The sequence below is a fragment of the Siniperca chuatsi genome, linkage group LG21 (genome assembly GCF_020085105.1).
Source record: "Siniperca chuatsi isolate FFG_IHB_CAS linkage group LG21, ASM2008510v1, whole genome shotgun sequence".
Lineage (NCBI taxonomy): Eukaryota > Metazoa > Chordata > Actinopteri > Centrarchiformes > Sinipercidae > Siniperca > Siniperca chuatsi.
Genome location: NC_058062.1, coordinates 21,275,310 through 21,289,587, shown reverse-complemented (window position 1 = coordinate 21,289,587; position 14,278 = coordinate 21,275,310). Strand labels below are relative to the sequence as shown.

General features: G+C 38.8%; 1 protein-coding gene across 7 annotated transcripts; it reads left to right on the top strand.

The window, feature by feature from the left end:
• The first annotated feature begins 3,071 nt into the window (after positions 1-3,071).
• On the top strand, positions 3,072-13,978 carry prr15la (proline rich 15 like a). Of its 7 annotated transcripts, XM_044182119.1 has the most exons (4): positions 3,073-3,602; positions 3,725-3,899; positions 9,993-10,187; positions 10,877-13,978. In XM_044182119.1, the coding sequence occupies exon 4, from the start codon at positions 10,906-10,908 to the stop codon at positions 11,263-11,265; it is 360 nt and encodes a 119-aa protein (XP_044038054.1). In that variant the 5' UTR covers positions 3,073-3,602; positions 3,725-3,899; positions 9,993-10,187; positions 10,877-10,905; the 3' UTR covers positions 11,266-13,978. The 7 variants fall into 7 exon arrangements, with proteins under 7 accessions (XP_044038057.1, XP_044038053.1, XP_044038054.1 ...); XM_044182121.1 differs by lacking the exon at positions 3,725-3,899 and having other exon boundaries at positions 3,073-3,424; XM_044182120.1 differs by lacking the exon at positions 3,725-3,899.
• The last annotated feature ends 300 nt before the right edge of the window (positions 13,979-14,278 follow it).

Here is a 14,278-nt window from a genome sequence, read left to right as displayed (position 1 = left end):
TCTAAAATATGCCTAAATACCTTAAAAGTCAAACTTATCTGGGACTAAGACTATGTCTACAACAAGCCAAAACAATTTGCATCCACTCCAGAACACCTGAACAAAATGAAAACAGCTGCAACTCATCTTCTTTGCCCTCTTTTCAGTTAGTAAACAACAAAACTGTGCATCTGTGCCAATTTCTGGTAAGTGGTGGGACTGGCAGCCCAGATGACTAAATCATTATTTCATGGTTGGAACATCGTCTGACAAAATCAACATAAATACAGGTTAATGACAACAGCTGAGCTGTATGATTGGTTTTAGAAATGTTTAAAATGTGTGATCACAGAGAAAGTTAGAGAAAACAAAAAGTTGTCTTGTTAACTTCTCTGTCACACAGCTCCCGCCTGTGACTAGGCTACAGATGCAGCCAGTTAGTCTGCGGAGTGCAGCCTGCTACACCTCCGTTCAGTCTCCTCCTGCTCTCTGTGATCAACTTTACTGTGTTTTAAAGGCGGGGTATGCAATTCTAATCCAATACATGTCTTTTGGTCAAATTCAGTGAACATCTCCTCACAGTCCGCTAGCTGTCCGTTCTGTGTGCGCGCTGAAAAAAAATCTGGTGTTTGTACACAGCCCTGGCTTTGTAAATGCTAAACAAACAAAGTGGCTCGGACCGAGCCACACAGCACTATTCCACCCATGATTTGTGTGTCAGGTAACATTAAATTACTTGCCCATGGACATTCAGCTTACTTGCTAGTTTTCCAAGATATGTTGTTGTTGTGATGTTAGCTATAGTAGCAGGAGAGTTGTGAGCGTCGCTGTCTGGAGCTGCTGTGCTGGCTTTGGGAAACCGTCTCGTCCTCTCTGGCTGTTAGCTTCGCAGCAGCAACTGTAGCCACAATTTGCTAACCCACAACCTAGCTAACATTAGTTATATTACTTGCTGTGTTGTTATTGGTTCTATATCAAGGCTTTTGTCATGGTATTTGATTTCTCCAGAGTCACATACCCCACCTTTAATGCAGCCAAATTGATGATATATTTGTTCTCATTTGAATATTTTACTGTTTCTGTTGTCAGACAAGTCAACAAGTATGAACTGAAAACTGATCCGCAAGGCCAGTCACATTGTGGGGGTGGAGCTGGACTCTCTGGCAGTGGTGTCAGAGAGGAGGATGCTGGCCAAACTACATGCCATCTTGGACAGTGTCTCCCACCCGCTCCATGACGTGCTGGTCAAGCAAAGGAGCACCTTCAGCGGAAGACTCATCCCAACAAAAAGCACCACAGAGCGCCACAGGAAGTCATTCCTGCCTGTGGCCATCAAACTCTAAAACTCCTCCCTCTAAGGGTTGGTCTGTTTGACCCTAGGTCACTAAACTGGACATTGAGCATTACATCTCCGCCATAATTAATAATAATTGTGCAATATTCTGTGTACTACTTCCGTGCAATATTAGTTTTCCCTTGTTAGTTTTTTCTTATTTATTGCTACTGATACTATATACCTCAATTACTCTTCGACAGTACATGCACCTCCGCTTATTAATATTATTTATTACATAATTAGTTACATTGTATTTTATACTGTACCTTCATCATCAACCAGTAAACCCACTTGGTACTCGACACTTAGTTTATCTTATACTTATACCGACATGATACTTAATTTATTTCTGACCTGTTTTATAGTGTTTATAGTGTATCATATCGTTTTCTAGTACTTTCTCCTGTGTGCACTGACGTAAAGACGAGCTACTGTAACAAAGAGTTTCCCTACGGGGATCAATAAAGTATTTCTGATTCTGATTCTGATGAAATAGTTATTTAATCGCAACCCATAAACACTACATGTTAACCAGCAGTCATTCCGAAGCTGCTGCGCTGTGGTGATAGAACCCTTATTTTACAATCCATCATAAATCAATTATAAATCCAGGTTAATGACAACAACTCCTCTGTGTATTCGGTTATACAGAAAAAGTTAGAGGCAACTAAAGTTGCACTAAAAATACTTGGTTACGGTGAGGGAGAGATCATGGTTTTGGTTAAAAACAACTACTTCGGGGTTAAAAGAAACGCAGTTCTGCGTTGGCCAGTCACATTCCTGGTGGATTACTTTGTACATGAAACGCTGTATTTAGATTAAACTTTATTGTCAGTGCACACAGTAAGTACCAGTACAACAAAATGTGGTTTAGCATCTAACCAGATAGTGTAGCATAGGTAGAAATATATAAAGATAAATGGCTACTAAAACGCAAAATTTAGGGTTATACATGCACTGCCTTGTTGGAATAAGTTGCACTTCATTAACAATTTCTATTGTTCACTGTCAATCGTCATGACAAAAGATAAAATAATTGCTGCTGTGATAACTTTCCAGAGTTGTAAATTCTTGTCTGTGAGTACTACAAACCATTGTGCAGTGTTTTGGCATTTGATAAGCCTTTAAATTCATTAATCTGTTACTTCTACTAGACTTCCTGGACAAGATTACATTGTCTCACCGGTACCTGAAGCAACATGCCTCCACCAGCGCAGCCCCCTGTATTGTTTTAACTCAGGGCTGTTTTCAGTCTATTTCTGTTTTTGGTCTAACAACCATCTTGAGCACCTTAGCAACTGTCTATTGGCACCTCTACAAACCACCCTGAACACCGTAGCAACCAGCTACTAGCTACAGTACTTTACAAATGTGAGTGCAACATTTCATTAGAATTTAAGATCTATTGTAGAATACAGAAGTTCCCTCAAAAAACTGTGCCTTTTCTAGCCACACAGTAAGAAATCTAACTAAGGTGCAAACATGCCCTGTTATGCTTGAGTTGTGCTTTCTCTGCCTTCAAGGTTATTAACATTAATGAGTAAGATAACCTGGTTAATGTGTTGACATGACTGTTGAAATAATCAAAATGCCTCATTTTGACAATAATCAAGTTATCAGAGTGCCTTTTAACATGCTGAATGAAAATTATTAATAGGTTTGGATCATTATTTGTTCAGGGTGGGTTTGATGACGTACTGTAGCAACTGTCAAAGTTTCATATACAACCTTCAGCAACACTGTGAACAGCCAGGTTTATATTAGATTAAGTCAGGGATGGAGTTAGGGGTTAAGGTGGAGGTTACAGTAGTTTAGCGTTAGGGAATTAATTGGAGTCAGTATTGTGAGTTCAGCCAAAGTCCTCACAAGTATAGTACGGTTTGTATGTGTGTGTTTGTATGTGTCAGTGGGAAGGGCCAACCACAGTACCTGTAACTCAGCACCTCGGAGAAGACAGAGAGAGGAGTGAATGTGAACAGGAAAGAAGGAGGAAATATGGAGATGTAAGGATGTACTGGACAAAAATAAATGGCAAACCAGAGGGACAGTAACCGTGCTGTGGATTACCAACAACTCATCTTAGCTCTCAATTCTCAATCATGCAATAAGGTAGACGATACCAAGCATTTTACTACTTCTAGTAACCTGATTCTCTTTCAAACATACTCACCTTACTGCACTCTAAAAATGCCAGATGCAACTTCACTTCCACTTTAGTGTAGTTGTGGAAGAAGACAATGGATTATGGACTCTCCTCTGTGAAGAAACAGGGATTAAAAACTGTCAGGTGAGACTTAAGTTTTAGTTTTCCACTTTGCTGAGACAGCTTATTATTAACTGACCCCATGTAAGCACAGACCTTTCCAAGTGCTACTTTAACATAAACACATTTCCCGTCTCTGATAGAAGAATAACAGAGGTCAACAGGACAGTGAAAGTTGAATGCAGTTTCACCAAGCAGTTTTGTTGCTAGAAGGCTAAATTCAGGAGTTAAACAAGCTTTGGACTGGAGAGGCTGGAAATAGATCCTGAAACCTGCTGAAGTCAACCACAGCTGGAAAGAGACAACATCCGTTTCAAACAAGTGAGTCTATAGCATTGTAAATTAACTAAGTAACTAAGTTACATTTACATTTAAATTAAGTACATTTACTCAAGTGTTGTTCTGAAATAAAATTTGAGTTAAAGGTAGGGTATGCAATTCTAATCCAATACACGTCTTTTTGTCGAGCCGAGCCACATAACACTATTCCAGCCATGATTTGTGTCAGGTAACATTAAATGACTTGCCCACGGACATTCAGCTTACTTTCTAGTTTGCCAAGATATGTTGTTGTTGTGACGTTAGCTATAGCAGCAGGAGAGTTGTGAGCGTCGCTGTCTGGAGCTGCTGTGCTGTCTCTGGGAAACGTCTCGTCCTCTCCGGCTGTTAGCTTCGCAGCAGCAACTGTAGCGACAGTTAGCTAACCCACAACCTAGCTAAGCTAAACCACAACCTAGCTAATGTTAGTTAAATTACTTGCTGTGTCGTTGTTCGCTCTATATCATGGTATTTGTCATGATATTGGATTTCACATACCCCACCTTTAATTGTACTTGAGTATTTCCATTGCTACTTTACTGCTACATTTATTTGACAGCTATAGATACTAGTTTCTTTTCAGACTGAGATTTAGATTTGAATGTCTGTGAGTTGTTGTTGTGTAGCAGGTCCACCAAAGTGACATTGCCTCTCTAAACTTCTTTGATGTTTTCATTTAGTTCACAAATGAATGAGGTAGAATTATCCAATATTTTAAAAAAAAGCAAAGATTAGAGCAAAATCCAAAATATTTATATGAATTTGTGTATCAGAACTTTGTTTTTTCTTCTTTCCTCTCCCACTAATCATCTCACAACCCCTCAGATTGATCTGGTGACCCTTTGGAGGGGCCCAGCCCCTAGTTGAACCACTGGACTGAACTGTATATAAAGCTAAAGCTAAGCTAACTGTATATAAAGTAGTTAAAACTAGCTCCACCTTGACCAGCTAAAACAGTAAAATGCTGCTTACACATTGATGCATCAGTATTAATAATTTAAAAGTATATTGCTGCTTGTACTTTTACTTAAGTTGGATTTTGAATGCATCTTGTAAATTAGTATTTTTACATTGTTGTACTTTTGTACATTTGTACTTTGACCTAAGGAACAGAATACTTCTTCCACCACTACATTAATCTACATGGACAAAATACAAGTCGACGGTTTGGTTAGAAACATATATCTGCCACACAATTTTAGTTCCAATCATTGGTGTGGTGTGTGTGTAGACTCAGTAGGTATGTTTTTGGGATGGGGGTCATATCAAGTTGGCTGTACAATTGAGGACTGATACTGTAAGTCCTCTCCTTTGCCGACATATCAAATGATTCATTCACTGAACACTGTCATTGCCTCGAAAGCTGTTGTGGAGTTTTTTTTTTCCCAAAACACAAAATCAGTTCCTGAATACATTTGAGGCAGTAAGTGTGGCCATACAGTTACATAATCAACAATTGTGCTTAATTTTATATTTACAATCCCTGATTTGAGTAGATATTTGTGGCATATGAGACTTTAAAGAGGCAATCCATTTTCTCTCCCAGATCACAGTTCAAAGAATCACCATCATCTCTGGCTTCCCTGAGGGGACGGATGATGAAATAGAAATAGATGAAATGCAGAATATGAAAAATGGTACTAATTACCAGGCCCCTCATTTTTTATTTGATGGGCTTTTTATGAATCATCAAGAAATTATTTCCTGAGCTCCTGATATTTTCTCAATCTGCCTTCAATTGTAACACTAACTAGCCAACGCATAAACTCCACACTTTTTTACAACATATTTTTCATTGGTTTCATGGCTTTTGGTCCACTTGCGACAGGAAATTTGTTTTGATGGTTAATCAGTCTCTACAGACTACTGGTCAAAATTTCAATTACATTTGCTGTGTGTATTACAGCTCAGTATCCCTAGGATTTCAAGGTCCTTGTCTGGTAACATGGTTTGGATATTGATAGTCTTCAGATGGGTATTTGGTGATATCATGACCTCTTGCACCATCATCAGGACATACTGTATATCACCTGATATACAAAAATATTAACACCTAATGAGCAGGTTGCCATGTAATTTACTGGCCACATTTCCAGAGGAAGAACCTTTTCCATTTGGAAGAGCCTTTTCCATTTGGGCATTCTTTCTCCCTCAGAACAAATTTTCCATGGCAGAGCCACACTGGTAAGGACCTAACAGGCTGCCATCACACAATGCGTTTCAGCCATGATTTTCAGTCATTTTATGTGCAAGTGAAGGAACATATACAGTCCAGTTTTAATCAATACAGCTATCTACAACAGTCGTGTAGTGGCTATAGTTTTACCTAATCATCATTTTAGGCTTCAAGTTTCTTCCATCTAAAGGTCCAGTAACAATAGCATTTAAAACGGCTAAATTTCACAGCTAAATCAGTTCATTCTAATGGAATCGCCAAGATTAGCAGGGTTCACTCGAACCGGCAAGTACATTTGCATACATTTTTTGCATCAAGGTCAACTTTGGTGAACTTTGACCCACAAATTTGCTTTGTTGACCAATAGCACACTTTCTTGACATTGCTGTCCTTTGAGGGAATGGAGGGCCAGAAAGTCTGAAATGGAGGAAGCTATAGTAACTTATTAGCTGTGTTGCACCATCCACTTTTATTTAACCTCCTTTGTCAGAGTATAAAATGCTCCACAACAGAGACATAGAGACGTGGGTTGCAGGCAGTTATGAGACAGGAGTTGATGGTACAAATAACTTTTTTTGAATAAACTGTTAACTTATTGACCAGTAAGTGACAGAGCTAACAAGCTTGCTAACTGACAGCTACAGTAGTTCACCAACTTACCCTGCAAGTAGTCCCTGCGTCACCAGGCTTCTAGAATCAAATATTTCCTGCAGATGAATTTAACTGTGCCACTACTGGTGTGACAAAGTCTTTACTTATGCAACAACAGTTATTGTGTATTGTGTACAGCTCTGAGTGCTGGTAAAACAAGTCTGAGTCTACAGCAGTACGCTTCCTGAACACCTGTTTTATACTGTCCGATGCTTTCTTAATGCTGGAATATTGTATCCTCCGGGGTACATTAACAGAACTTTTGAGGTTTTGTCTTGATACTTAACATGACCGCATTTCTCTAAAGGCAAAACATTTCATTTTATCAGTGTTATAAATGCATATGTAAAAAAAAAAAAAATTATGGCCAGTAGGCTATCCAGGTGGCAGGAGGGAGTTTCCTGTACCCAAAAGTCCACAGGTTAGAGTCCTGGTACCCTCAAGCAGGGCACTGAATCCCAACCAGGTTCAGAAGTGGCTAATTGTAAAATCTGACCTTTGCATGTAGGGAGAAGACAGGAGAAAGTGGTCAATGTTTCGTCACTGAATAAAAGCAAACACACATTCACCTTCAAGTCAGTGAAGAATTCACACTGCTGGTTGTTTGGTCCAGTATTCTCCTACCTGCCAGACATAACCTTTTAACACTCCTGCCCCTCATTCACACACACACACACATACATTGAAATGTATTGATTATTTGTTTTAAGGCACCACCAACATATATTCTACTGGATTACAGCTATAATCCACCAAATTTCACATCAGAATATTTAGCATTTATACAATACTATAGTGATTCAAGCTGCATCCAGTTCATTAAATCTTTTGTATTTCCTTATGTAAGCATTCAGGCTCTTTACTGGGAAAATCCTATGATGTACAAATGTTTGATGTTTTGATGTTTTACTGAATCAATCTCTCTCTCTATCTCTCTCTCTCTCTCTCTCTCTCTCTCTCTCTCATTTCCTGTGTCACTTCCTTTTTTAAATAAATAACTTTGTGGTGGTGCTAGAGGAAGAGTAAGGTGATCACCAACATCAGTAGGATCCATGAATGTCTGTACAAAAATTCACACAGTTATGTGTGCCCTGCTGCACAGTCACCTTAAGTTGTTCCTGAAAATTGTCAGACTGTCTAACTTTGGACATGCTAAAGACTAATGTAATGATAAAATGTTAGTAATGTTGACTAATCATGAAAGACTTCTATTCACAGTCACAACAAAGACATGCAGCCATCTCAACAGTTTTTTCTTACTCTGCAGGTGCCCTATGCTTACATAGCACCACAAAAGGAACACTGATCTTAAAATGCTGTTTTCAAAATGTTCTTTTCAGTTGGATTGTTGGATTGTTTTCTTCACCACAAGCAACAAAATGGCTGCTCCCCCACATTCCTCCCACTGAAAGGCAGTCAAACACAGAGCGGCTAGGAAGTCGATACTCGGCATCACTTCAAAGTTATATAGAATCTACATCAAAAGGGACAAAGGGAGCCAAACAACAATCAGTTAGCTGGGCGTATCACGTCTTCATGAAATAGAGAAACAGAGAGAGCGAGAGAGAGAGAGAGAGAGAGAGAGAGAGAAAAGACACAATAAAACAATGTGCTTTAGTTTCTGTTTGCTCAGCTGCTATAAAAACTTGCCCCGGGGCCAGAAGGCAATCAGGAGCTGACCTGCAGCCAGTTTGCATGCCAGCTGGGACAGTTAACTGAAGCTGATCTTTTTAAAGCCCAAATAATGGAACAGTTAACCAAAGTGCAAGTTGATCTCACAAGATCAAGAGGTCAGATCTTAGTATTGGTGGATCATTTACACAATTTTGACACTGAATTTCCTTGTTGTTTGTTACTTATAATGTTAATATCCTAGTAGCAAACATACAACTTAGACACTATATGGTATGGTATACTATAAAGTAAGTGCATACCTCTGCATACTTTTGGGTAGTTTTGGTCTGTGGTTGTTTTTCATGGTTTGGACTTGACGAATTTGTTCCAATTAAAGGAATAGTTCGACATTTTGGGAAATATGCTAATTTGGTTTCCTGCCGAGACTTAGATGACAGGACCACTCTCATATCTATATACTAAACATGAAGCTAGAGCCAGCAGGTAATCAGCTTAGCTTACCATAAAGACCGGAAGCAAGGGGAAACTAGCATTGTTCTGTCCAAAGTTAAACAAGACAAAGAGTCTGCAGCCATGCTAATGGCTCTATGAGACTGCATTTAGTGGTGCTTTGACCTAAATGCTAACATCAGCATGCTAAAATGCTCACAGTTACAATATTAATATGCAGATGTCTAGCAGGTATAATGTTTACCACGTTCACAAGCTTAGTTTAGCATGTTAGCAAATATTTTCTAATTAGCACAAAACACAAAGTGGAATTGAGGCTGATGGGAATGTCATTATCCATCTCATAGGTGTTGAGATATTTCACAGAACAAATGAAAGCGTTGACCTGCTGGTGGCACTACAGGAAGTGTCAAAGGATCACCAAAGTCACAAGAATTCATCCTATGTGAACCATGGATACTTGTACCAAATTTCATGGCAATCCATCCAATAGCTGTGATATTTCAGTCTGGACCAAAGTGGTAGACGAACCAACCAACAGAACAACATAGAGCGCCACTTCCATGGACCAGCACCTCTAAACTCACCAATTAACATGTTATATCTCGTTTGTTTAATCCGTACAAAAACTGAAGTGTAAAAATAACAAGTTATGGTTTTACATACTGGAACTATTTCTCACCAGACAAAATCATAATGGCTCAGCATGGTCCCCACGTCAAAACCCTGCAACATCTCGCATTGTCCGCAACAATTCATGTCCACATGCTCACATTCTCATCCTTGCTGGAGTTGCGGCTCTAAGACACTGTAGTGGGCGCTTTGGGCAAATCTACAGCAAGCACACAGGAAGGCCGCTCTTGAAGTTGACAAAAGTAGGAAAAGCCACTCATGACTGTTTAAATTTTCACAATGGCTACATGTTGCCATTGTATATATAGTATATATAATAATAGTATATATAATATATTTTATTCCACTTGCTTCTCCATTTGTCTCATCTTTAAAAATATGTAGTAGAGGAAGTGATTCATCAAATTTTAGAGAACAGTGTGCCTCCAACTTTGTCTCAACAATTTGTTTTTGTCCCTTTCCTGTTTCAACATGAAAATGCCCTCGTGCACAAAGCCATAAAGAAATTGTTTTCCCAGTTTGCTGTTGAAGAACTTGACTGTCCTTCACAGAACACTGACCTCAACCCCATCCAACACCTTTGGGATGAACTGGAACACTGACTGTGAGCCAGGCCTTATCGCCCAACAGTGTTGGACCTCACTAGGGTGAATGGGAGCAACTCCCTGCTGCCAGGTTCCAACATCTGGTGGAAAGCCTGAAACCAGAAGAGTGGAGGCTGTCATAGTAGCACTTTAATGCCCATGGTGTGTAGCAATCATATGTTACACTATCACATATGGCTGCAATATCGGGTCTCCACATACATTTGGCCATATAGTGCAGCGTATTCTTCTGCTGTTGTAACTGTCGCTGTGATCCCTCTGGACAAGATTATTAGATGACAAAATGTCTTTTTCATTGCCTGATAATCTCTCAGAAGCTGATTTACCTGCCAAGACAGATCAGCTCTGTAAAATGTGATCTAACACCAACACACACACATACATACATACATATATAATGTACATACATACACTCACATATCCATTAGCCTGACCTCCTATGGGCTTCTCTTTCTATCTAACACAAATACACTGACACACACACACGGTAACCCGAGCATGTGTGCATCGCATTCACAGCATATGGAGATTATTGAATTACACTGAAATATTAAGAGTGTCATGGGTGGATAGATAGGTGCTCAGACACACAGGTGCTCAGACACACACACACACACACACACACACTATACCAAATACATAGAAACACTTAGATACTCACATAAAGACAGAGGCAGGTGCACCTACATTTATTGCATACATGCAGTGTTTGTGTGTTGCAGATTAATCTTTTTTAATCCAAACACTTTAACAATCTTCTATTTTTTCTCTTACCAAGCCTCCTCCTTTTTTTATTTTAACCTTTTTATCCCTTGTTTCCCTCTCCTCAGCCCTCCATCCATCCCACCATTCATCCATCATGGCGGAGCCATCACCAGGCTGGTGGAAGTTGACTTTCCTGAGGAGAAAAAAATCCCAGCCCAAGGTTCTGTATGAAATCCCTGCGGAGGTTGTTTCCAACACCACCACTGGCCAGCAAGGGCCCGGAGCAGCCACTGGAGCCGCCACCCACCCAGAGGACATGGTGCACGACTCTCAGCTGGACGCCCGACTGGAGAGGATCGTGGATAAAACAGCCAACAAGGGGCGCCACGTCAAGGTGTCTCACTCTGGGAGGTTTAAGGAGAAGAAGAAAGTGCGAGCTACTCTGGCAGAGAACCCAGAGATGTTTCCAGGAGGAGACCCCACAAGGAATGAGAACCAGAGGGCTGGGGAGTGACAGGACACACAAATATTCTAAAAATGAATGGTAATGCATGGTAATGCACACACATAAAGACATAGCTACATAAACACATAAAGACTTAAACATTCCATCACAGATGTATTTATAGGGAGAGTTTAAAATTTGGTGTTTGGGATTACAGCTCTCTGCCCTCCTTGTCAGCTGATGGAGCCATAATATCCTAATTTGGGAAAACCCTAAGCCTTAATATTAATAGGACAACAAATTACCACTAAGACACTCAAAATAAGTGAAATTTAGATTAAATTGTGGAAAAAAATTGCCTATTTAATATTTCTATAGAGAAGTTTGAGGTTTTCCCATTCACTTCAATAAAAGAAACATCTAGTGGCCACTAGCAGAACTGCACCTTGAGGCACTGATTTCAGCTGTGGTGGTTGCTGCTTCATCCACTTGCTGTTGATAATAGGACAACGGTGGTTGCAGAGATTGATCCTACAACCTTTCCAGTACAAGATCTTCAACAATTAGTCCACCATTTTGTCTAGATGCACCGGGATCAAATCTATGACCTTCCCATTACTGGATGGATTATCTAACTAGTAGACCAACCTGGCTGTGTAGGATAGCCACTATAACTACAAGACACTATAAAATATTTTCCCACTTACCCCTAGTGGTATATTTTTCCTTTTATCTGCTGAGATTTTAAGATATCTACTTTCTCCTGCATGTAGCAGGTTTATCCAGCCATGCCTCATGTATCTATGGGTCTTAAAATGAAATCATATTTTGAAACCTACTGAAACACATTGTCTGGGTTGAATACTGATATTTAACTATTTCTTACCTTTCAAAATAAGTACAGTCACATCCTGTCACTCTGATATGTTAGCTGAAATATTAGCTAGGATACAAACCATATGAACAGTGGTTTACCTTTTTTTAAATGAAGGCAATGTCCATGTCTTGTAATGATACTTGATATAGAGCTATGAATATCTATGCAATTTAATCTGAAAATTATTTGGGCATTTAGAAAGTTATGAGTCATTGCTTTATTAGTCGTACTGGGGAAACTGTGAATCTTTATATCAATGAGTGTTTACTGAAAATGACTTGTAGCCTGGTTTGCCTGAAATCAACATATCAGCAGTAATATCTATCTTCACACTCTCTACACTTCCATGGATTTGCAGTAGAAGACAAACCCACTACATGCCTAGAACATAAATACATCTAAACAGCCAACCTGCACATGTTGCTGCCAGTAAAACCCAGTAGATGGCAGCATTGCTCACCCCATATTAAACAGATTTAAACTGTTCATTCAAACACTCTTCTACTCTGGTTTTTGTGTGAAAGTTTGGCTCAGAAGCTTGTTTTCTAGATAGATGTCAATCTCTTTTACAGCATCTGGATAATACTCAACATCCAATCAATAGATAAACTGTCTCTTTAATACCACTTTCAGTTTTGATTCTGGGTGAAATGAATGTAAAAATGTTGATACTCTTGATACTGCTAAAGTGCTCCCACTGATATGTCAATGCTGCAAAAACTTAGGATATGCATTATAGATATTTTTTGTAAATTAATTGTTGTATAAATAAAACATGTCTGAATTTAAAAGTACATGATTTGTTCATGCAATTATATTTTAGACATATTTCTGTGGCAAGTGTAACAGATATCAGCAGTGCAGAAAGCTTTTTTAAAAATCACAGTATGTTCATTAACAGTTTCTAACACTGTGTGCACAGAGTTGCTGCGGTCACTTCAAACCACAAGGGGGCGTGCTCACTCCGTCTAAAAACCTCAGTTGTCATCGCAATGAATACAGGTGATACTGTTTGGTGAAATGATGCCCTCTAGTGGTCAGAGGAAAATTCACACATTATATATACTTTGGATTAACACAGAGCTCATAACCCAGATCATACAGAACAATATATTGTATACTGCTTTATTTTAAGGTAAAAGGTTAATAAAAAAAATGTAAAGTTTAAAGCAACATGAAAATGAAGGTTTTCACTTTCACTGCAACTTAGCTTGAAGCATAATGAAATCAATGTCATACTTTGTGGATATTTTACTATAATAAATAATAACATATGTGTGACACACATGTGTTATTTATATGCCAGTATATATTATTTATATATATTATATATAAATAAATTGTATATTGGTTCATTTTTGGGTGACAATTAGTCAACATTAAAGAAAAAATCTAATAAAAAATGTACATTATAGGGAACAACAGTAAGATTCTTAAGTAAGATTAACAAATAATAAAGGTCCAGCAGGGATATTTTAATCTGAAAATTAATGTAACAAAACACTTAGATGAACAACTATAACTTGCTTGCTTTACATTTGTATGATGTTCAGTTAATCAACACATAGAGTCTACTTACTGTGGTGAGTTGACCTATATTTTTAGAAAGTGTTATGATAAGTGTAAGATCCACTTCTACACTTAAATGTAAGACACCATGTTAGTTCAGTAAGTGTCACTTGTGTGGTTTTGAGTCACAATATAGGTAGGAACTTTCACTCAGGGGACAGGAGTTGCTAGACGGAGGAACAGAAATTGTTTTTTGACCGCTATGTTAGGCCTTGCCACAATGCTATATTGGTGATTTATGTTTGCTGTATGGAGATTTATGGACAATGGCTATGGATTCTTGCATGTAACTCTTTGAACCAGTAACAGTGAGCAATAAATATTCCATCAAATGCAGAAGTTGGACTCTTATTTCACTAGACACTACTAAGCAGTGCTATGGCGAGCGTGTCAACTATTAGCTTGTCTATGCAGTCCCTCAGTGGCTTTAAAGTGGTCATATTATGCTCATTTTCAGGTTCATAATTTATTTATTTTCCTCATACTGCACATTGCTGAGAGCAAGTTGAATAGGACAACAAGTAGGAAACAACAAACATGTCTCCTGGTGAGATACAGTGTCTATATTGCTCGTTTTACCTTTGTGATAAAACCATTCAAATGTTCATCTGTGACATGCTAAACCATAGCGTAACA